The sequence below is a fragment of the Pongo abelii genome, chromosome 4 (assembly GCF_028885655.2).
Source record: "Pongo abelii isolate AG06213 chromosome 4, NHGRI_mPonAbe1-v2.0_pri, whole genome shotgun sequence".
NCBI classification, from domain to species: Eukaryota; Metazoa; Chordata; class Mammalia; order Primates; family Hominidae; genus Pongo; species Pongo abelii.
In genome coordinates, this window is record NC_071989.2 from 154,500,217 (window position 1) to 154,522,331 (window position 22,115).

The window sequence follows — 22,115 nt, forward strand, 5'->3', positions numbered from 1 at the left end:
CATGGAGTTCAGGGAGCTGCAGGCTGGAAACAGTGGATAAGGGATTGTTGTTTCATAAAACTTTAATGCAATTCTTGAAAATCATAGCCCAAGGCTGAAGAATTAAAGTCTTGTGGAGGCATGTGTAGGGCCTACAAGCTGCTTTAGTTCATTTGTTTCAGGCAGAATAAAGGACTTTTCCTGCCACCAAATGATGAATGCTCCAACTAGCCAGGAGGTGGTGTAGCTCACTGGTAAGAACAGAGAGCCAGCCTAGACCTGGGTTCAAGTAGCTTTGTGTTTTTTTATTTATAAAATAGTGGCATTAAGAGTACCTATCTTAGAGGACTACTGTAAAGAACCCATGAGAAAATATGGGCAAAGCACTTGGCCAATACCTGGCATACAGTAAGCACTCTATATGTGTTAGCCAAAATGACGTGTCAGTGCTTAAAGCAGCATGGCAGCCATTTAACAAATGTTTATTGATCCACAGTATATGCAGAACACAGAGATATAAGTCATATGAAATCTCTGCTTTCAAAGACTTTGAAATTTGTGGAAGTCACTGACTCAACAAGAAATTGCCACCATAAAACGAAATAAACACATACAGGATCTTATGCTCTGAGCTTAAGAGCTAAAGGGATGTGGGGTGAGGAATGATCAGAACTGGAGCGAAAAAGGATGAAATTCAAGTCTTCTAGCTCCACCAAGGCCTTGATATGAGCCCCCCTTCATTCCCTCAGCACACCCTCACAGTTATCTGGGTGTAGGGAGATGGGGCCAACTTTGGTTAAGCCTATAGTTCACAAAACGAGTGTGTATGGGTGGGAAGAAGGTGAGAAGTAGCCACATTTGGTATGTGGTTGGGAGCTGATAGGTTTTTAAATAGGACTCTTGACTGAACATTTTCTTTCTCTCTTTCTTCTCTTAAAAAAAAAAAAAAAAATGTCCAAAACCAGAAAGACCTCTAGTTTTCCAGACTCCCGGAGCCCTGGTCTCTACGCCACATGGACGTTATCCACCTCCTCTGTGTCCTCCCAAGGCAGCATTTCAGAAGGTGATCCACGGCAAAGCGGTCCCTTCAAATCCGTCTTTGTACCCACTGCCATAGTCAACCCCGTGAGGAGCACAGCTGGCCCCGGGACTTTAGGACAAGGGTCTCTTCGGAAAGGGCGGAGCAGCATGAGAAAGAGTAAGTGGTGGCAGAGAGGTACGTGCCTAGAGCTAAGTGATGGGGGGAACTGACCCGGGGGTACACAGGATGCTTTTTGCAAAAAACAGGATCTTGGTTTTAAACTAAGCCCCTGCAAAGGGTATTATACAATTCCCAAATGATGAGTTTTATTGAATGAAGTCATACCAACTCAAGGTGATGGCCCTAGGTTACTTCATACATGCTTGTTGAATGACTGGGGTGATGGCAGCCCTGAGTGCCAACACGTAATTAGAACATGGCCAGCGTGGACACTGGCTCTTATTAAGACACAGTGATGAAAGCATTTGCTGGGTCAGTGCTTCTCAAACTGTGCTCCAGGGAATCCCTCAGCGGGTGCCACGGGAAAAATGGAAGAATGGGGTGGATGGGCAGGGCGTGGGAGTAGGAAATGAGGATTAAGGAGGCAGTGATCAGAGCCCCTGATTCCCACCATGTTATTTAAGTAATGAGTGCATGGAACTTTTCTAAAAAGGTTTACAGTATACAAACTGGACAAAAGAAAATCTCCCTCATATCCTTAACCCTGAGTCCCAAGTTCTCTTCCATAGATAGATAGATGGAAACACACACACCTGTTAACCATACTCACTGCATTGTTCTACACCTTGCTTTATTTTTACCGTCATAACATCCACATTGCACACACGGCAGTACATACAGATTCTTAAGAACTATGCTTTTGTCTCTTCACATAGTGAACTTCTACATAAGATTTCCTTTTCAGGCATTGTAAAAAGTGTTTGAAACCCAATTCTTCTACAACACACAAGATTTTATTTTCTTATACCTCTGTGGAAGAAGAGAACGAGCCAAGCCCAGAAAATATGATTTATTCTATGTTCCCTGAATTAAACTAAGCTCTGCAATCTCTCTTGTGATCTTAACAGATGAATTAACATGAAAACGCAATATGATTGGTCAAGACAGAAGAGTAACGTGTGGGACAATATGCCCCTTTTTAAGGGAAGATCCCCCCTTAAAAAGAAAGCACATACCTTAGCTTCGCTGTCCAGTGCCTTCATCTGACAGCCTGTTTGACCACCAGTCCCATGACTCTGGGCACTTCATTCCACTCAACTATGCCTCCCTCCATCACCTTCCTGTACCTCCCTCCACCTCTCCCCACGACACACACACACAATAAGTAATCCCACCACAACAGCCTTGGGAAAATGAAAATGACTAACTTCTTCTGCCTTCAGTTCACTCTTCTGTAAATGGGAAATAAAAATTCCTACCTCATCAGGGTTAACTTAATAAAACAACCCATATATGACTGATAGCACAGTGCCTGGCACATAATAATCTGTCAGGAAACATTAGTTTTTTATAGTATTTTTTTATTACTATCATTGCTACTACAATCAAGATCATCTTTGGTCCATCCAGAGCACAAACTCACTTAAGGTTGAAAGGTTCATACACGGCTGAATGTGTGTGGCTCACACCTGTAATCCTAGCACTTTGGGAGGCTGAGGTGGGAACATCACTTGAGCTCAGGAGTTCAAGACCAGCCTGGGCAATATAGTGAGACCTCATCTCTAAAAAAATTAAAAGAACAAGCCAAGTATGGTGGCACTTGCTTGTGGTCTCAGCTACTTTTGGGGCTGAGGCGGGAGGATGGCTTGAGCCGGGAAGGTTGAGACTGCAGTGAGCTACAATCTCCTACTGTACTCCAGTCTGGGCTGTTAGTGTCTATATATATATATTTGATTTAAAAAAGGAGAAATGTTCACACTCAGTCTAGACCACTTAGGTATACAGAGTTGCATCCTGAAAGCAATTGCTCACACTTTCCTTAATATACTCCCTCTCCACCTTTGCAAAATCTTGATTGGCATGGAGCCTCGAATGCTTGCATTGTATACACATGTAATAAGAAAGCATTAAATCTCTTGGAAATTAGGAATTGACAAGATAAATAGATAAGGCATAAAGCCAATTTTTCACACGTTTACAAGAGCCTAAGGACATGTCTGCCTGGTGCTGCTTTGACTTCCCAGGTCCCGGAGGCTTTCTCTTTCTCTCTTTTCCCGAGGTGAGGCTGGCAAGCTATCAGTCTCTCCAGAGCAAAGAGAAATGGCAGGAGAATTGACTGTGTGAACCTCACAGGGCCATCAGTGGAAAAATAAATGTCTAAATTGAAAGGGTCACACTTGTGTAAATGGTGACTGGCTTGCTTGCAGCAGCTGAGGACACCGACTGTGTTTAGCGAGTGTCCTGCTTTTCATGTACACATCTGGCTTAATAAGAAGTCACGATGCAGATGTGGCCTTGGCTCAGACCCTCTGTGCCAGACACAAATGACTTTGATTCAAACTCAAGTCCATGGAATGTCACAAAGGACTAACAACGCTGGCTGGGACAAAACCTACAGCTCTCTAAATGCTGAAGGACCCTTATGGAGAAATGGCCCAGTGTGTTTCTCAGGGGTGTCTCCTCCACTTCCCCACAGAATGCAATGAACACCTGATTCCCCAGGTCACCTACAGGATATATGTCCAATGGATGGGGATCTCCTGCCTTCCAGAGAATTTGAGGGGAAGAAATGACCTTTTCCTGAGACAGGACCATCTCAATTTAAAAAAAAAAAAAAAAAAAAAAAGGAAAAGAAAAAGAATGAGCTTAGGAAGGGACAAAACCAAGCTCTTGGACCTTGCATTTTTAGGACATGTGATCCTTTAACCAAAAATAATGATAGCTAACAAACATGCGGCATTTGTCATATTCCAGGCATTATCCTGATACTTTGCACACCAAATAGAATGCAATCCTCACAGCAGCCCAATGATGTACTGTTATTATCTCCAGCTTACAAATGAGAGAACTGAGGTGCAGAGAGGTGACGTGACTTAACTCATCCCAGGCTCTCCAGGAGGAGGTCTGATTCCAGATCCTCTGTCATGAGACATTGCAAAGCCCATCCTCACAGCCCTAACTGTGGAATAACCTTTCCAAATTTGCCTTTGTCTGCTGTTGTGCTTGCCTAGCACTCACAGTGATTTCCACTCACCCTTTCTCCCTGCAGCCCCCGACAAAAAGCAACCCCCACCCGCCACATGCCTAAAGCTTCTGTCAAGATTTTCACAGCAAGTCGCTGGGCAGAGTTTTCCTCTCTCCTCCTCTCTTTCTCCTTTTCCTCTCTCTCATTCTTCTCGGTTGCCTCTCCTTTGTGTTTCTCAATTTCTTCTATTTCCTATCTCTGATTCTGTCATTTGTTTCCTATTTGGTCTGCCTGCCTCTGTGTCTGCTTCACATGGATATGTGTGTGTGTGTGCGCGCGCGTGTGTGTGCGCGTGTGTATGTCACAAGGCAAATGGAAGCAATATACCTTCTGACAGCCCCCCTACACACACACACGCACATACACACTCACACACACCATTCAGCCAGAGAGATATTTGCTGCCAGCATCAGCAAACAGCACTAAAAAAAGAATAAGGTCACCTTTGAAAGACCCGGAGAGAACGTGAGTGCAGTCAGATTAGGAAAGCGCTTGTCTATTCTGGGATATCAGGACGCACTGCTTACCCAGCCCCACCCAAACTACTGCCAGCCGCCCCTGCTGCTGATCTCTCTGTCCTATAATTCCCCAGATGGATCCCTGCAGAGACCCCTCCAGTCCGGGATCCCCACTCTCGTGGTAGGCTCCCTCAGACGCAGCCCCACCATGGTCGTTCGGCCTCAGCAGTTCCAATTCTACCAGCCACAGGGGGTCCCCTCGTCCCCCTCAGCCATGGTGGTGGAGATGGGGTCCAAGCCTGCCCTCACGGGGGAGCCCGCCCTCACGTGCATCAGCAGGGGCAGCGAGGCCCAGATCCACTCCGCAGCCAGCTCCCTCATCATGGAAGACAAAGAAATCCCCATCAAGAGTGAGCCTCTGCCAAAACCGCCCGCATCTGCCCCACCATCCATCCTGGTGAAACCAGAAAACTCAAGAAATGGCATCGAAAAGGTAGGATCAGAGTGACATTGGGGGCCCAACTCTTTCGATCCCGTACTATGCATAGTGTCTCAGCTCAGAGATTTTAGTGTTGGTGAACAAGGAACCAAAATTGCAGCCTCGAAAGAATCCTCACACATAACACTCCTCCTCCCCAACTCCCCACTGAGCCATGGCCAACATCCCCACATCACCCACGCCCTCCCTACATGTGTTACTGATTCGCCTTTATGTTTCCTGAATATTTTATACATCTTTTGAGGCCCAAAAGTGGCTTGAAAAAAAAGCATGACTTTGGCATTAGATGAATCTTGCTTTGAATTCCAGCTCTGCTGCTTGCTAGCTGGGTGACTTTCGTCAAAATACTTCACCCTTCTGAGACACTTAGTTTGCATAATCCGTAAAATGGAGGTAGAAAGAATAATGGCCACACAGTAATGGAGTGGAGATTAAACGAGATATGTGAAGTGCTTACATAGGGTTTGACACATAATTATGCATTGTATAAAAGAGGCAACTGAGACACAGGATAATGTAAGTGACATCGAGGTCACACTGAATGATAATGACTCCAACTACCTTATTGTGACCTCTGTGGCAGACGTCAGATCTGTTAACTTCTAGTCCAGGATATTTCCCACTAGAAGACGTGAGAGTTTTTGTAAAAGGCTTATGTTCTCAATAATATCCTTGAAGCAGGAGGAATGGTGGGAAGAGAAGACAGTAAGAAAGGTAGGTGATGCTTATTGCTGTCTTAATTTATGGAACATCACCATCATCACATCATCGCCATCACCACCTCCATCACCACCGCCATCAGCATCATTCCACCATCATCATCCATTCCCCTCAGAATGGAAAGAGGATGTGATTCCCCCATTGGTTAATCAGTTACTGAATACTAACAAGCTGGCAGGCACTGTGCTGAGTACTTCATGTGTCCCATCTATTTAATCCTGACAACAACCCTCTCAAATAGGCATTAGTTTCATCCTCATTTTAAAATTAGGAAATGGCAGCTCAGGGAGTTAAAGAACATTACCCAAGACCGCACAGTTGACACATATGTGTGGAGTAGAATCTAGATCTGATGCAAAACTCATGCTCTTACTGCTAAGCTATAAGCTTATAGGGAAAGGCATTGGAAAAAGCACTGACAAATATAAAGGTTGGGAGTTCTTATTCTGAATTATAGAGATAATTCAGAGTTTTCTAGGCCCCAGTTGCCCGTTACTCCAAGCTTTTAGATACAACTCTAAGCATTTCATAAATGCCCAGACCTTGGCTGGATATGATGAGGATCAGAACATATGAAGAAACTCAGATCTTAGTGGGGGACACTAGGTTGCATTACATGGAAGAAAGACATCATTCCTGAGCAGTACCACAGAACACTTTATTAGGCCCCAAGATAGAGAATGGCTAAAGCAAATACTGTACTTATAGGTATCTGGCAGATATATAACAGGCTGGGAGAGGTGAAAGGAAAGAGGAAGAGGGGGAACTGACATAAACTGGAGACTTTGCATCTCATATAAAGGGGGCACTGCTTCTCAGGTCCAGCCAGCTGTTGTCAGAATGAGGCATAGGCACAGTGTGCCAGAGCTTTGATTTTTTTTTTAAGAGACATATGAAATTCTGATTTTTATATGCAATCTCCCAATTTTTATGTGTTGGCAAGTCGATCAAACCCTCAAACATTCTGCAGGCTAAATTCAGCCAGCAGGTGTCCAGTTTGCAAACTGTGCTCTAAGGATTTATAAGGCCATTATGGAAATCTCTAAATGGAGTCATCAGGAGAGAGGCCTCAAAGAAAAGGAAAGCCTTGAGATTGGCCTTAATAGTATGTAGAGAGGAGAGAGACAAGGTAAATTTCTTTAATCTTCCAGAAGGGATCATACCCTCTTGCCTCAGGCTGTTTTCATAGGCGTTGGCCTACCCTATTTCTCCCAGATAAGTCCTAATCCTTTTGTGGTTCTCAATTTAAAGCCTCTGGGAAGACTTCCGTGGCTTATCCACTTCCAGCTGAAGTTAGATGCTCCTCTGCATTCTCAGCATCTTGTACTTCCCCCATCGTAGCACTTGACACTCGTGGTAGCCACAGATATTTGCAGAATGAACACATAAATGAGACATTTCAAGTGGGGACAAGCATGGGGAAATAGACATCTCCCACCTCACCTGTGTCCATTTCCTCTCCTTTCTCTTGCAGCAAGTCAAAACCGTGAGATTTCAGAATTACAGCCCTCCTCCCACCAAACATTACACTTCCCATCCCACCTCCGGAAAGCCTGAACAGCCAGCCACCCTCAAGGCATCCCAGCCTGAAGCAGCATCCTTGGGCCCAGAGATGACCTTCCTATTTGCCCACCGAAGCGGCTGCCACTCCGGACAGCAGACAGACCTCCGGAGAAAGTCAGCTCTTGGCAAGGCCACAACCCTGGTGTCCACTGCCTCAGCCACGCAGACCATGTTTCCCAGCAAATGAACCTACGGGTGGCTTTTCCTAGACCCCAAAGAGGTGAATTGCATTTAAATACAGTCTGCCTCCACTGAGGGCATCCTGCCATTCTTTGGGGACTTGAGCATGGGTCCTTGTTCTTCCTATTTCACCTCCAGAAGAGCAAAAGTGGGAGCAGGAATTCCTGCCCTGGGTGGGAGGATAGATGCCGTGGCCTTCCAAACATACAAACATAATGATTTGATGCCGCAAAGCTCGCTTACTCAGACCAAGGAGTGACAAATTGTCATGCCCACTTTATGCCCCAGCATGGAGTATGTGGCCTCTTGTCGTCCCTGTGTTACTGTGTAGAATTTCTATGGTGTCCTAAAGGGGGCTGCAGCAGGGGTGTGACAATGGTGGGATTGTTGGCATTGCTTCTTTGACCTTACAATATCCTCAACAAGCATTAGAACAACTTCTGCCATCTTCTGGGGCCTGTACACTGGCCACTAGTAGCTGCCATATCTTTTTCCCTCTGTAAAGTCATAATCCTGGCTGCAAAGGGAGAATTTCTGCGAGGGGTGTGAGGTGGATACTTTGAACATTCTGAGAACGCAATAAAACTAGAAGGAGTCAGCTTCCTGAGTATGCTCCACTTAAGAAGGTCAGAGAGATTACTGAGTACCAAATATCAAAAGATTATCATACTTTAAGCTTCTCGATCCATTTTCCCACATATAATCCTTGCGATAAGCAGAAAGCATATGGCTGTGGATAGGGCCATGTATGGCATTATGGACAATTAATTCATCCTGGCTCTATAGTCTGACTTCAAGAAAACACAGCAGGCTTACAAACAGTCTTATATGGGGTTAGGGTTTAGATATATAGTCTAACTTCAAGAAAGCACAACATGGGCCAGGTGCGGTGGCTCATGCCTATAATCCTGGCACTTTGGTAGGCCGAGGTGGGCAGATCACTTGAGGTCAGGAGTTTGAGACCAGCCTGGCCAACATCATGAAACCCCATCTCTACTAAAAATACAAAAATTAGCCAGACATGGTGGCGCACGCCTGTAATCCCAGCTACTCTTAAGGCCCAGGCACGAAAATAGCTTGAACCTGGGAGGCAGAGGTTACACTGAGCCAAGATCACACCACTGCACTCCAGCCTGGGTGACAGAGCGAGATTCTGTCTAAAAAAAGAAAAAAAGAAGCACAACATGCTAAAAAAACAACCTTATATGGGGTTGGGGTTAGGATCTATATTTGGATATATATTGTTTGCATTGCAATATTCCTGACTTTCCCTGCTTTCTTCTCACTTGGGGCAGATGAGCTGCTTCACTCACAAGGCAACAACATCAGTGCGAACATGGCAGCCTGAGGCTGGGGTGGGAGTGCTTCCTAGGGGAAAGCTGCTATAAAAAGGTTAGGACAAAGAAGGCTGGAGGAGAAAACAGGGGAGAGGAGAAGGAGAAAGGGGGGGCGGGTAAAGCAAATATGGAGGAAAGAAAGTAGGCATAAGAGTAAGAGTGAAAGAGGATTGAGGGAAAGCACAGGAAGAGGCTAAAGGAGACAAGGGGTGGGGCAACCTTACATTCCCCGACAGGGTGAGGAAAGAAGGACAGAGCCTGCGATGAAGAATGGGGCAAAATTAGATGACCCCACTAAGATGGAACTAACGTGAGCAGGACCAGCCAGGCAGAGCCTTGTAATCAGGGTAGAGGAGGCATCCCAGGAAGCCGAGGCAATGCTGGGAGACAACCCATTAATTCTCATTAAACTTAATTGTTGTGATTTAACATTTATTGCATGCCCATCGATGTGGGCACTTTAACGCATAAATAACATTTGCTACTAAGGCTGGGTGCCATAGAAAGAAAGAAAAGAAAGGAAGGAAAGAAGGAAGGAAGGAAGGAAGGAAAGAAAGAAAGAAAGAAAGAAAGAAAAGAAAGAAAGAAAGAAAGAAAGAAAGAAAAGAAAAGAAGAAAGAAAGAAAGAAAAGAAAGAGAGAGAGACAGGGACAGAGGGAGGGAGGAAGGGGCATGTCTAATTAGACCTTTCCCCTAGATAGTTCTTGAGGGTCCTGGGATTCAAAACATGTATCTTTTACACACCCACTCACACACTCGGCAAACGGAACTGTCCACAGACTTTTTCCAGACCTTAATAAAACAAAACAAAACCATACTCCTCCCATAAAATACTTCCATTGTGTCAGACCTTTGGGGCTGGTAGAGCCAACATGACAGCACATTGTTCTAGCGATCTCAGTCATGTTCGGGTCCATATCTCACAAACTTTGGGTCAATATCTGATGTTTGTGGACCCAAACAAACATGAGATATTGACCCATTAGGTCCACAAAATCAACATGCCCAAATCCATGCCTCATTGAACTAAATATAATAATCCAGATGGAGAAATGAGATAAAGTCACAAGGACAGGGAGGCATTGTGTGATTTGTCAAAATATAAGTACCTATAACTCATCTTTACCCAAAAAGCACTCTCAATGAGTTTAGCAATGTTTAGCAGTCTACTCTACACTCAGAGTGGCAGAGATATGGCATGACTGGCTGACCAAATATTTAGTCTATTCCTCAGTAGCAATGTATCCAGTTAATTTTTAAGTTTTGTGGCTGACAAGCAGGGTGCTTACATGGAATGGAGATGTCCATGCCTTCTAAATGAAATGAAATATTCTTCCCACCATCTATTTATTATCTCTATGGGATAACCTCTCTGAGAGATGCAAACAACTCCAAGACTTGCCACCTCCACTCCCTCCAGCCTCTTCACCCATGTGCAGCATCAAACTCACCCTCTCCCAAAGTAAATCCCATCTTTGTGGAGTTTTAGGAGGGTTTGAAAGGGGCAAAGGATGTTTTTTCCAAGTAAAACTTGGCTTCACTGGCAGCTTTAACTCATTCGTTCCACCAACATGCTTTGTAAATTTATTGTTTTATTTTTTGTAGAGATGAAGTCTCACTGTGTTGCCCATGCTAGCCTCAAACTCCTCGGCTTGGCCTCCTCATGCCTTGGCATCCCAAGTGCTGGGATTACAGGCGTGAGCCACCACACCCAGCCCCAACATGTTTTTAACATTTACTGTGTGCTAGACACAGCAAGGAAGATGATAAACACATCCCCTCATGTAATTTCCACCATATCCCTATAAGGCAGGTAGATTGTCCCCATTTCAGAGCCAAGGAAACTGAAGCTTGAAGGTTAACCACAGATGATGGCAGAACAAGGACACAGTCTCAAACTGTCTGACTTCAGAGCCCAACTTGGGACTTGCTCCATGAACCAAAAACCCATCCTTGACTTCAGGATGCTGACTCTGGACTGCCAGGAGGCAGCAGAGTGCATTTTTAGCTGCAAATGCGAAAGAGCCTAGAACGCTCGGCTGCGCACAAACACAGTTCAGGTCTTCATTTACCACTTTCTGGCTGTGGGATGTCAGGCCAGTTACTTAATCTCTCAGAGCCTCGTTTTCTTACATAGGAATAATACAGTGTAGTGCCAACCTCAATGGGCTGTTACGAGGATTATCTGAGATAATGATACAAAGTGACTTAAACAGCGCTGGCATCATGAACACCTAACAAATTTCAGACTGGGATGTTTTTAAGCAAGCAGGCTGTTGAAATTTCAAGTGAAGAAGTTCTAACAGAAGGGCCTGCCCAGGACTGTGGTGCTAAAAGGAGACTGACACAGACTAGTCTTGGAAGTCAGAACACAGTCTAAGCTGAGTCCTGAAGGAGAAGAGAGAGCCAGATACACAAAGTAGTGGGAAAAAGGGTATTCCAAGCAGGAAAAGATCTTCAGCATTTGGGTTTAAATGTAGCAATGGACCCAAATTCACTTAATACTTAGAGGAATTTATTCCCTTGTGGAACATTCCAGAGATCCCAGGTAGAACCCCAGCCCCTCAAGTCTGAAGGTGAAAATTCCATCCTGTGAGAGCATCACCCCTCAAGAAAGGTTCAGACAGTCCCTAGGAAGAGTGCCCCTTTGCCCTGTGGTCAGACTCTGGCATCTTTGTGCTATGAAAAGTGCTAAGAGTAGGATTTGATTGGGGGAAAACGGGAGACATCTGAGTAGGGAAGGTGGGTCATGCCCAGCTGCGGACATACTCTGAGGACCACACCTGAGGAGATGGTCCCATTGAGCAGCATCAAGATCCTCACTTAGGACTTGTCTCCTTCCCTTTGTGTGTGGAACCTGCCTCGCCTCCTCCACCCTTCACCCATCCCACAGACAGGGCTTTCAGAGCAGGAAGAGTTTAAAGCAGTGCCCTACCTGTGTCTTGATGAGATGCAGGACTGACTCAAAACATGGCTCAGTGACCTCCAGTGCGTCTTGAAAAGTCAGGGGGTCCGTCCACACCAGGCCTGCCTTCCCCGGCAGCAGCAACCCAGGGGGCTGGATCAGGGTCAAGGCGGCTTCAAATAAATGAACATTCATTCTTCAACATACTGTGCCACAGCAGCCTGCTTCACTCACCCATGTGACCTGCCCCTGAATTAGGCATACTCCCCCCAGAGACTGTGCAGGACCCCATCTCTCAAGTCCTCATAACCCCCTAGAAAGTCGCAGCTGAATATTTAGGGATCAGCTGATCCAGGACACTCAGGACTTAGGAGTGTAGTAAGCCTGGCCTGGGCCCTAGAGAGTCTCACTCAGTAGTTTGAAGGCGGGTTCTGGGAGTCTGTGCTTTTAACAGTATCCCCAAGTGATTCTGATTCACATAAAGTGTGAGGCTCCAATCCACCTTTCTCATATGGCATGGCAGAGCCAACATTCAGCCCTGACATCCAGCAGGAGTGTGGCCACACTGGTTGGTAGAATGTTGAAAGAGGTTTGTACTGATAGGTGAACAGTGGATGCTCTGAGCTCCCCAAGGCCTGCTCACACCCACACCCCAGTCCTTCCCTCAGGTCCTCCCCATCGCTGTACCATCCAGCACCTAAAAGCTCAGGCCAGGTGCAGCTAAGACCTCCAGCAATAAAGCCCTTCTCCATTCCAATTGGCCAGTGCCTATGCCATCCTGGTTGCTAAATATCGTAACTGTGACCCTGGAGTACAGCGTAGGACCCAGAGAGGTACTCAGAAGCCAAGAGCTCTGCTAACAAGCCCAGCACTCCTCCCAGCCCACTCCTGACCACTCTCCAGCCGTTGACAATCACCTTCACCTGGTCCTTGGCATAGGAACGGCGCTGAGTAGGAGGGAGGGCAGCTCCATGCTGGCTGGTCTGCCTTTCTCAGCTAACACCTTCAAAGGCCTCAGCAATGCCTGTGAGCTTCCCAGCTCCTCTGCCATTGGCTTGGCAGGTACAGAAGTTATCTGTTTCCATGAGAGGAGCAAGCATCCATCCTCATCCTCTCACCCACGTCTGACCACACAGGCAGCCACATAGCTTCTGGACTCCCTTCCTGAGAAGTGAACAGCTGTGGCAGGCAGAACGGCAAAGTCCTATCAAGTCTCTCCAGCTGGGACCAAGTGCTTAGCGAGCTGGCACGGGGCAGTGCCGGGCCAGCAGCTGCTGCCACTGATGCTTCTCTTGTTTATATCTTGAGAGAAAAGACCCTGATTCTCTCTTTAGCTAAGAGAAGATAGTACTAGCACTTCCAGAAACCTCTCAGGTGACCATGAAAGACAGTCACTTAGGGAATGTGTTTGGCAGGCAGGACCAAACCAGAGACGTTAACTCCAAATATCCTTGTAGCAAATTGGTGTCATGGAGAATAAATCATACAAGGACATTTTACTTGAAATAGAGCAATGTTAAATGATCAAGCAGACTGTTTTCCAGGCCTAGATTATGTCCTAGACCAAAGCAGAAACAGTGTTCCCAGGTGGCCCTCTGCCCACTGATCTATACTTTGACAAATAGAAGGCAGCGAGGTGGGATCTCTTCTGGATTTGGGGCCTCCTTTCTGCTTTTCTCCCCTTTTTATTATTAAATGCTTCACACATATGAAATATATGTCTATACACATATGTAATTATACAGGATCATAAAAATAACCATATACCTGCCACTCAGCTTTTTTAAAAATAGTAATTGTCAATACCACTGAGGTCCACTGTGTGCCTCTCCCAATCCCATTTCTTTCTTCCCCTCCCCACAACCTTCCTCACAACCACTACCCTGCATCCCACACTTATCCTTCCCGTATAATTCTCCCACACATATACCATATGGAATTTTTAGTGCAACCCATAGAGATATTTGGTAAACACTACTCAAAGCAAATATTGCAACCTAAGGCCGTAGATATTCTGCCTGAAGATTTGAGCTCCCATCTGGCTTCTGTGCCTGAGATTCTAAGGCTTTGATTCATTGTTGGGAACTGATTTTGATGCACCAACATGTCTGGTTTTGAGAATTTCTAGTTTGGAGGAATTTTGACAAGAATTTTTCCAACTACACCTGTTTTGGGAGACCTTGTTGCTTCTGAATGGAGAAATACAGGTTGTGGCCATGCCCAAATTGCTTGAGGGCTTTTAAGTGATTTGGGGGCTTTTAAAGTAAGTCTCCTCTGGGCCTTGCCTGGGACCTCAAGGTAGTCAACCATAGAAACCAAAAGCAGCTTCTCAGAATCTGAAACTGAAATGAGATCTTGCTGCTGCTGCTGCTATTAATCTTTTAATAAATTATCATAAGAACCTTGTGAGGTATGCAGGGAAATGCTTGTTTATTTTTTTGTTTGTTTTTTTGAGACAAGGTCACACTCCTGTCACCCAGTCTGGAGTGCAGTGGCACAATCTCGGCTCCCTGCACCCTCAACAGCCCCGGCTCAAGTGATTCTCCCACCTTACCCCCACAAGCAGCTGGGACTACAGGCGTGTGCCACCACACCCGGCTAATTTTTGTATTTTTTGTAGAGGTAGGGTTTTGCTATGTTACCGAAACTGGTGTCAAACTCCTAGACTCAAGCTATCTGCCTGCCTCACCCTCCCAAAGTGCTGAGATTACAGGTGTGAGCCACCACGCCTGGCCTGAAAAATGCTATTTTTGTCTCCAGACTACAGTTCAGAAAACTGAGACTCAGAATGTTTCAATTCCTTGCTTAAGATCACAAAACTAGTTTGAGGTAATAATGGGAACTGAAAAAAAAAAAAAAAAAGCATCTCTGACTCCTCATCCAGCAATAATTGCCATCATGTATCAAGCACCTACTACATGCCAAGCACTTTACATGCTACATACATTGTGTCATTTAATTCTACCTAACCCTATGATAGAAGTACTGCTATTTTCCCATTTTAAAGATTAGAATTGAGACTTGGAGGTCAAATGACCTGTCCAAGGCAACAAAGACTAGAACCCAGGACTCTAAGCCAAAACCTTAATCCCTCTTCTTCAATGGCAACTATCAACATGGTTGAGATTGGAGAGCATGGACAAATGAGATGTGCCGCTGATTCACTAGGATGGGGCTGGAGATGGAGGAGGGTTTGTCTCACAGGGTCAAGCCCTCCCAGAAAAAAACCATGAGGTTAGGTCTTGATGTGCAACAAGTAGGGGTGGGAAGTAAGATAACTGAGAGTTTTATGCACAGAGAAATCCAAAAAGCAAATCTACCCCTGCTCCAAGAGTTGCCAGACACAGCCAAGCCACTTGAAAAAGAACTGAAGCTTACAATGTGGTTCTGGATCATTGACATCAAAACACAATGATCATTTTGCATTCCCCAGGTCGCTCTCTCTTCATGAGATTATTTCTGGTTTTGCCTGTCCTCACTCTAAATGATACAGGCAGAGTCCCACAAGAAGAGGGATATGATCTCCAAAATGACCCCCACTTCCATCTCCTCTGCAGGAACAAAAGGGCTCAGAGAGCTGACATCTTCTTCCAGTGTTCCTTGCTGGTGTTTATCCGAAGTTCAAATGCAATTTCTTTTGGGGGTAGATACACACCCACAGATGCAAACTAATTAGGCAAATGGGGTCACTGCTGGATGGACAAGAGCTGCAGCCTGATAAGGACTAAAAGGATGCCAGCCAAGACCTAGGGAGAAAGGCAAAAGACATCTGCAGAGGCTGTTTTGTGCACTGTGTGCATTTTGTGTTAATGCTCTTGGAATCAGTGCTAGCATGACCAACCGACTTAATGAGAGCCATTTTCGATGTCAGGGTTTGACTGCTGTAGGTCACACATGTCCTGGAGGCTAGCACCATCCTAATGACCTTCCCATGAGAATCACAACTCCCTGACCATCCAAGAGGATTGTGAAGGCTATTTGCATTCAGGAGACCCTCACAAATAAGTAGAAAGGAAGCTTGAATCAAAATGTACACAGGCAGCTAAAACAGGCCTGGAGGTCCAAAAAGGAATTCAAATAAATAGTGCCTTCAAAAGGTTGTACCCAGAATCCTGCAAGCCCCACCACCACCTTCTCTCCAATCCCATAAGAGATGTCTTATGTGTCTGTCAAGGAGAGGGTAGAGGACTGCATTGCACGAAGAGGACATGTCAGTCACAGCTTAGATAGCTCTAGCCTCCATGACAAGGAACAAAACAGTCATAACAGTCAGAAGGGGTGATACTGTTTTGAAGGGAAGGCTAATTTTAGATATCAGAACCACATTTCTAAATATTCTGTTCTGCACATTCTATTTATAAGCTAAATTCTTTTTTAAGCGTAAGCTGTTTTTAGATGTTGGCAAGTTTTGGAGCTTAGGACTTCTTTGTTATGGGGGCCTCCAACAGAGAACTAAAAGCATCAGTCAAGGACCAGCTATGTTCCCAGTCCACTAGAATGTCACAAGATCTGGAGAAGTAATTAATATAATAGCTAGGATGATGAGATTTGGAACTGGATCACCTGGAGCTTTGTCACAGCTTTGTTACTAGCTATATTTCCTTTGGCAAATAACTAAAGAAACTTGGAAAAGTGACACATCGCTAGACCTCAGTTTTCTCATTTGTAAAATGAGGATCAGACCATGCACCTCCTAGTAGGGTTCTCAGCGGGATTAAGCAAGTTCAGGCATGTCCAGCTCTGAGTATGGTATTGGGTACATAGAAGTGTTCAATAAATGGTAGCTATTACCATTTATTGGATGTAGAGGCACAATTCAAAACAAAGAGTACAATAGCAAGCTAGGCTCTATCAGACACAAGTGAGAGGAGAGAACAGTGAGAGTGTTTTAGTTGTTAAGAGAGCTTCATGAAGAAGAAAGATTTTGAAAAATGAGCAGCACAGAGAAATGTGACATGAAGAGGGAAGTGCCTGGACTCTGAGGTCATACATACCTGGGTTCAAATCCTGACCCCACTTGTCAGCTATCTGACCTTGGACCAAGTTAACAAACCTCTCCGAACCTTTCTTTACTTATCAGAAAAGTGGGAACAATAATCAGCACTTCACACTATGAATGGGAAAATCAAGTCACACGAGGCCAGATGTTGGTATGCAGAAGGGGACTCAGAAGTGGTAGCTGTTGGAGAAATTTGCAGGATGACATAGGCTTGAAAGCAGGATAAGCAGGAAGAATGCCAAATATAAGAATGGAATCTCAGGAGGGGCATGGTGGCTCATGCCTGTAATCCCAGCACTATGGGAGGCTGAGGCGGGTAGATCACAAAGTCAGGAGTTTGAGACCAGCCTAGCCAATATGGTGAAACCCCGTCTCTACTGAAAATACAAAAATTAGCCAGGCCTGGTGGCGGGCACCTGTAATCCCAGCTACTTGGGAGGCTGAGGCAGGAGAATCACTTGAACCCGGGAGGCAGAGGTTGCAGTGAGCCAAGACTGCACCATTGCACTCCAGCCTGGCAACAGAGCGAGACTCCATATCAAAAAAAAAAAAAAAAAAAAAAAAAACAGAATCTCTTACTAGCTGCCATTCATTAGTTGTGGACTAAATGCCAGGTACCTAGTGAATCCCTCAGAGGGTTTGTTACTACAGAGTTGCTAAGAGCCCAGTGGAGTCAGATGACCTGGATCCAAATACAGGCCCCATGTTTCCTTGCTGTGTCATCAAGGGCAAGTCATTTAACTTTTCCAACCTGTAGTAGTTCCTTCCCTTGTAAAATGCAGGTATTAATTGTGCTTTCCTCAAGTGGTTTGGTGGGGATTAAGTGAGACAATGTAAATAGTCATTAGCACAGTGCCTAGCACAAGAAAATACTTTAATGTTTGCTACCATTATCATTATTTACATTCATTTTCTCATTTAATCTTCACAAGCCCCCCATGAGTTGTGTTATTGTCCCCTTGTCCAGGGCAACCATTAGCAAACATGGGGCCAGCTCTGAAGGACGAGAAATCTCAGCTTCTTTGTTCTCTGACCTTTCAAATAAGCTGGTCAATGGTGCCAGGGTTGGGGCAATATGACAATTATTTAAAAATGCATTTTATGCCATAATCCTCATCATAATTTCTCATCTGGTGGTCCCCACCACCTCACCACCTCATCTGCTGAAGGTTTCAGATTTAGGGCTGTGTGTACCCCAGAATGCAGCCAGCAAGCACATTAGTGTTGCCCCTCTGGGCACTTGCAGCTTCCCAAGGTTCCCAAGGTTGACACAGTTTATGAAATGTCCATTCTGATTTGCAAATAGGTCTGACACGGACATGCTTCCAACTGGCTGGTGATTTCGATAACAACCTCTCCTCCTTGGTGCCAATTAACAGAAATTAAATGTCCCTGGCACACTTTGTAATTCAGAAAATGCTGATTAAACCCCCGCTGGGCGTCCATTATGACCTATGGGCTCCAGGCAAGTGCTGCTCTCACTCCATCTCCATTTAAAGTCGCAGAATGTTTTCTTCCTGGGCAAAAATCAATGTCACTTCATTCACTTATTCATTTTTCTTTCAATGGATATCAACTGAGCATCTACTATGGGCTATGTGCCAGGTGTTGTTCCGTACAGTTGGGATACAGCAGTGAACAACACAGATAAGGTTCCTACCTGCAGGAAGGGGAGTAAATGGCAAACAAGCAGGAGAATTTCTACATGTCAGATGTTATGAAAGAAACAAAGTGATGGGACAGAGAATGGCTGAGGGCATGAGCTATATTATGTAGGGTGGCCAGGGAAGGTTCTCCAAAGGGATGACATTCGAGTTGAGACCCAAAGACTAAGAAGGAAACAGACACGCAGCGTAGTGGGAACAGCAGGAACAAGCTCAACCTGTCCCCTGTCCATGAAACTCTCCATGGGGTAGGTTCTATTAACACTATTTTTTTTTATTTTATTTATTTTTTTTTTTTTGAGACGGAGTCTCACTCTGTCGCCCAGGCTGGAGTACAGAGGCGCGATCTCGGCTCACTGCAAGCTCCGCCTCCCGGGTTCACGCCATTCTCCTGCCTCAGCCTCCCGAGTAGCTGCGACTACAGGCGCCCGCCACCACGCCCGGCTAATTTTTTGTATTTTTAGTAGAGACGGGGTTTCACCGCCATTAACACTTTTTCATTTATCAAACATTTTTGATCATACAATAAGTATTTGTTGAATGAACAGTTGGAGAATAAATGAATCCCCTTTTATCCTGACAAGAAGGCCCGTCATAGGAAGGATAAACATAGGGAAGATGCCACTGGAGTTATTACAAGCGGAGAAGCAAATTACCGCCATTTTCTCCACCCCGTTCCCCATCTCTACAACAAGGGACTTGGCTTAGGCACTAGCATTCAGGACTGTGAGATCTTAAGAACTCACCTTTCAGAGGAACTGGCCCTCGCAGTGGTTTAAAGCAGTGACTAGGCAGCAAACAATAAGCAAACTGACATCTGAAAAAAAAAAAAAAAAAAAAAAAACCAGCCAAAATGGTTGTTTGGAATTGTATACATGAGCCATAAAATATAATTTCCTTTGTTATCATTAGGGTATAATTATTGAATTTCTGCACCCACTTACTCATTCAGAAAATACTTACTACTAGTTGTGAGTCTCTTCTCTTCCTCCCTTCAGCCCTCTGCCCTCTCTCTCTCTCTCTGTTTCTCGCTCCCCCTCACTCCCCCAACCTTTCTCTGGCACAGCATTTCAGAGCCCAGGCTATAGATTTGGAACACCTGAGTCGTACCTAAAGTGTGACTTGCTGTGTGACTTTAGGTAAGTCACTTCACCTATCTGAGTCTCAGTTTTCTCATCTATATAAAGGGAATAATAATAGAAGACATCTCACAACACCATACAAAATAAACACTAAGGTATTATTATCTTTGTTACTATCCATTATTATCCTTTGATAGATAGGAATGTAAAGTTTAAAGAACTCAACTTAGGAAACTGAGACAGGTGTTTAGGGCAGAAGAAACTCTAGTAACAAATGTGACAGCCACTGTTTAATGACCTGTTTCTACCTGTAGGATTTTCTATTCTTTGAGATAATTATGAAGCAGGATCACAAGAAATATCCTTCAGGAGGTCTTTTAATCTATAATAATAATTTTGAGCCAACAATTATAGAGCCCCTGCTATGTGTCAGACACTATTCTATGTGCTTTACTTAAATCAAACATCGACTTATTTAAAATTCCCACAAACAGACAAAATAAATACTATTACTACCCCCATGTTACTGGTAGAAACTAAGGCCTAGAGAGATTAAAAAACATCCATGGGGTCACAAGGCTAGAAATTGTGGGGTTTGGAAATAAACCCAGGCAATCTGGCTCCAGTCTGTGGCTGCTAACTGCTTTCCACCTCAGTTAAGGTTGAGCGAAAGTCCAGACAGAGTGGTTCATACCTATAATCCTAGCACTTTGGGAGGCCAAGGCGGGTGGATCACCTGAAGTCAGGAGTTTGAGACCAGCCTAGCCAACATGGCAAAACCCCATCTCTACTAAAAATACAAAAATTAGCTGGGCATGGTGATGGGCACCTGTAATCCCAGCTACCCGGGAGGTGGAGGTTGCAGTGAACCAAGATGGCGCCACTGTACTCCAGCCTGGGGGACAAGGGCGAAATTCCATGTAAAAAAAAAAAAATTTGGATGAAAAAGCTATCTCCAGATATCAGGGGGTTTTGGTGATGTTTTTGTTTTTTACTTCAAATAGACTTGGTTTCTGAGTGCTCAGTAAACAAAGAATTATTACCTGCCTCATCCCAAAACCCCTGGCCTGTAGACAGTGCTAATAAGGGCTGCTACTTCATACTGCACAATGCCAGCCTAGGAAAAGTCACACCTCCTACCATTGATGGGATTTTTTGGGTGCCTACTAAAATGTCAGTTGATCTTAGAGTAGAAGTTCTTTCTACATCATTTAGCACAACCTGAAAGGTCAGATTAATGTGGCAGCCAGCTTTCCCTTGGCAGTTACTTCCTTATTACTTCCCTGCCCCGCACTTGTTCTCAGAAATGTTACATCACAATAAATGTAGTTAAAAAGAGCAAACAAACCAGTGCTACTCGCTTGGGATGCAGATGCTGTAATCTGGGAGGGACATTCTCACAGCTGCTGACACCAAGACTGGTAATACAGATCAAAGCGGCCATCTCTGGGCCCATTGTGTTATTAACAGGTTGAAACTTCTCCATAGGCGGACACCCAGCATCAGCACTGGTACCAACCTAGGCACAGGGAGGAGAGGCAGGATATGTCTAAGGCAGACTGCCTTCCTTTTGAGGGCTAAAATTGGTAAATAACAAAATGAAACCCCCGTCCATGTTCAGTGGTATGTAGTGAAGACAGCATAACTCCAAATCCTGTGTAATTTATTGACTTGGAGAGACACAGAATGCATCCTCGTAATCACGGAATGCCTGCTTCTCCCGCTGAATGCAAAGCAGCCACCTGGAGCCTCTGACAGCTCTTACTTGCTGTTGTGCTGAGTGGAGCACATTAGCTAATGAGGAAGTGCTGCATTGCATTTGCAGGCCCTGGGAGCTCAGAGCAGCTCAGTTTTGAGCCCAAATGTGGTTGTCTGCTTGAAAGTTGAGGTTCCTCTAGTATATTCAGTCTCTGGAGCCACAGATCTTAGTTCTGCCTTTGTAAGTTGGGAGTTTAGATAAGACTCCCCAAATTGATGGGATAAGACTTCCACAAACGGCTTGTAAGATCTGACTGTTCCATACCACCCCCACAAAGAATGAGGCTGTGATCATTATTAAAGTTTCCCCAAAGAGAAAACTAGCCTGTTACATCAGCATGAGTCCCTGGACAGAAAAAAAATCAGGGTCTAGATGAAAGAAAATTGGACAGAAGATAGAAAATTATCGAACCAATTTCCCATCATCCTTTTAGCTTTCTCTTTTCCTCCTCCAGCATGGTTAGTTTGGACTTTATTTGTACTCAGAAGGGCCAAGAGCCATGCAACAAAGTCATAAAAAGCGACCTCCTGTTATGTGCAATCAAACCACCTGCCCTCACCTCACAAGGGGCTGCCAGAGAGGTTTGGCTGCACTTTCCTCTGGAGCATCCTCAGCCTAGGAAGAGAAAGGAGGCAAGAGATTGGCCAGGGAGGGGAGGATATTGATTACATGTGTGAGGATCATAGGAATGCAGGTTGAGTTTGGCCATCAAAATACAATATTTGAGACCTCAGAGAAATTCTG

General features: G+C 44.9%; 1 protein-coding gene across 7 annotated transcripts in view; it reads left to right on the plus strand.

Moving 5' to 3' along the window:
• The window catches only part of SH3RF2 (SH3 domain containing ring finger 2), a 145,336-nt gene that overhangs the window by 118,246 nt on the left and 4,975 nt on the right, over positions 1–22,115 (plus strand). For 2 of the 7 annotated variants that reach the window (XM_063724299.1, XM_063724300.1), the window contains exons 8-10: positions 945–1,177; positions 4,798–5,156; positions 7,357–7,665. In XM_063724299.1, coding sequence (XP_063580369.1) covers positions 945–1,177; positions 4,798–5,156; positions 7,357–7,632 — 868 coding nt within the window. In that variant the 3' untranslated portion in view covers positions 7,633–7,665. Of the gene's footprint in view, positions 1–944; positions 1,196–4,797; positions 5,157–7,356; positions 7,701–22,115 lie in introns of those variants that run through there. The other 5 variants (XM_024247516.3, XM_063724298.1, XM_063724297.1 and 2 more) reach the window with 3 other exon arrangements.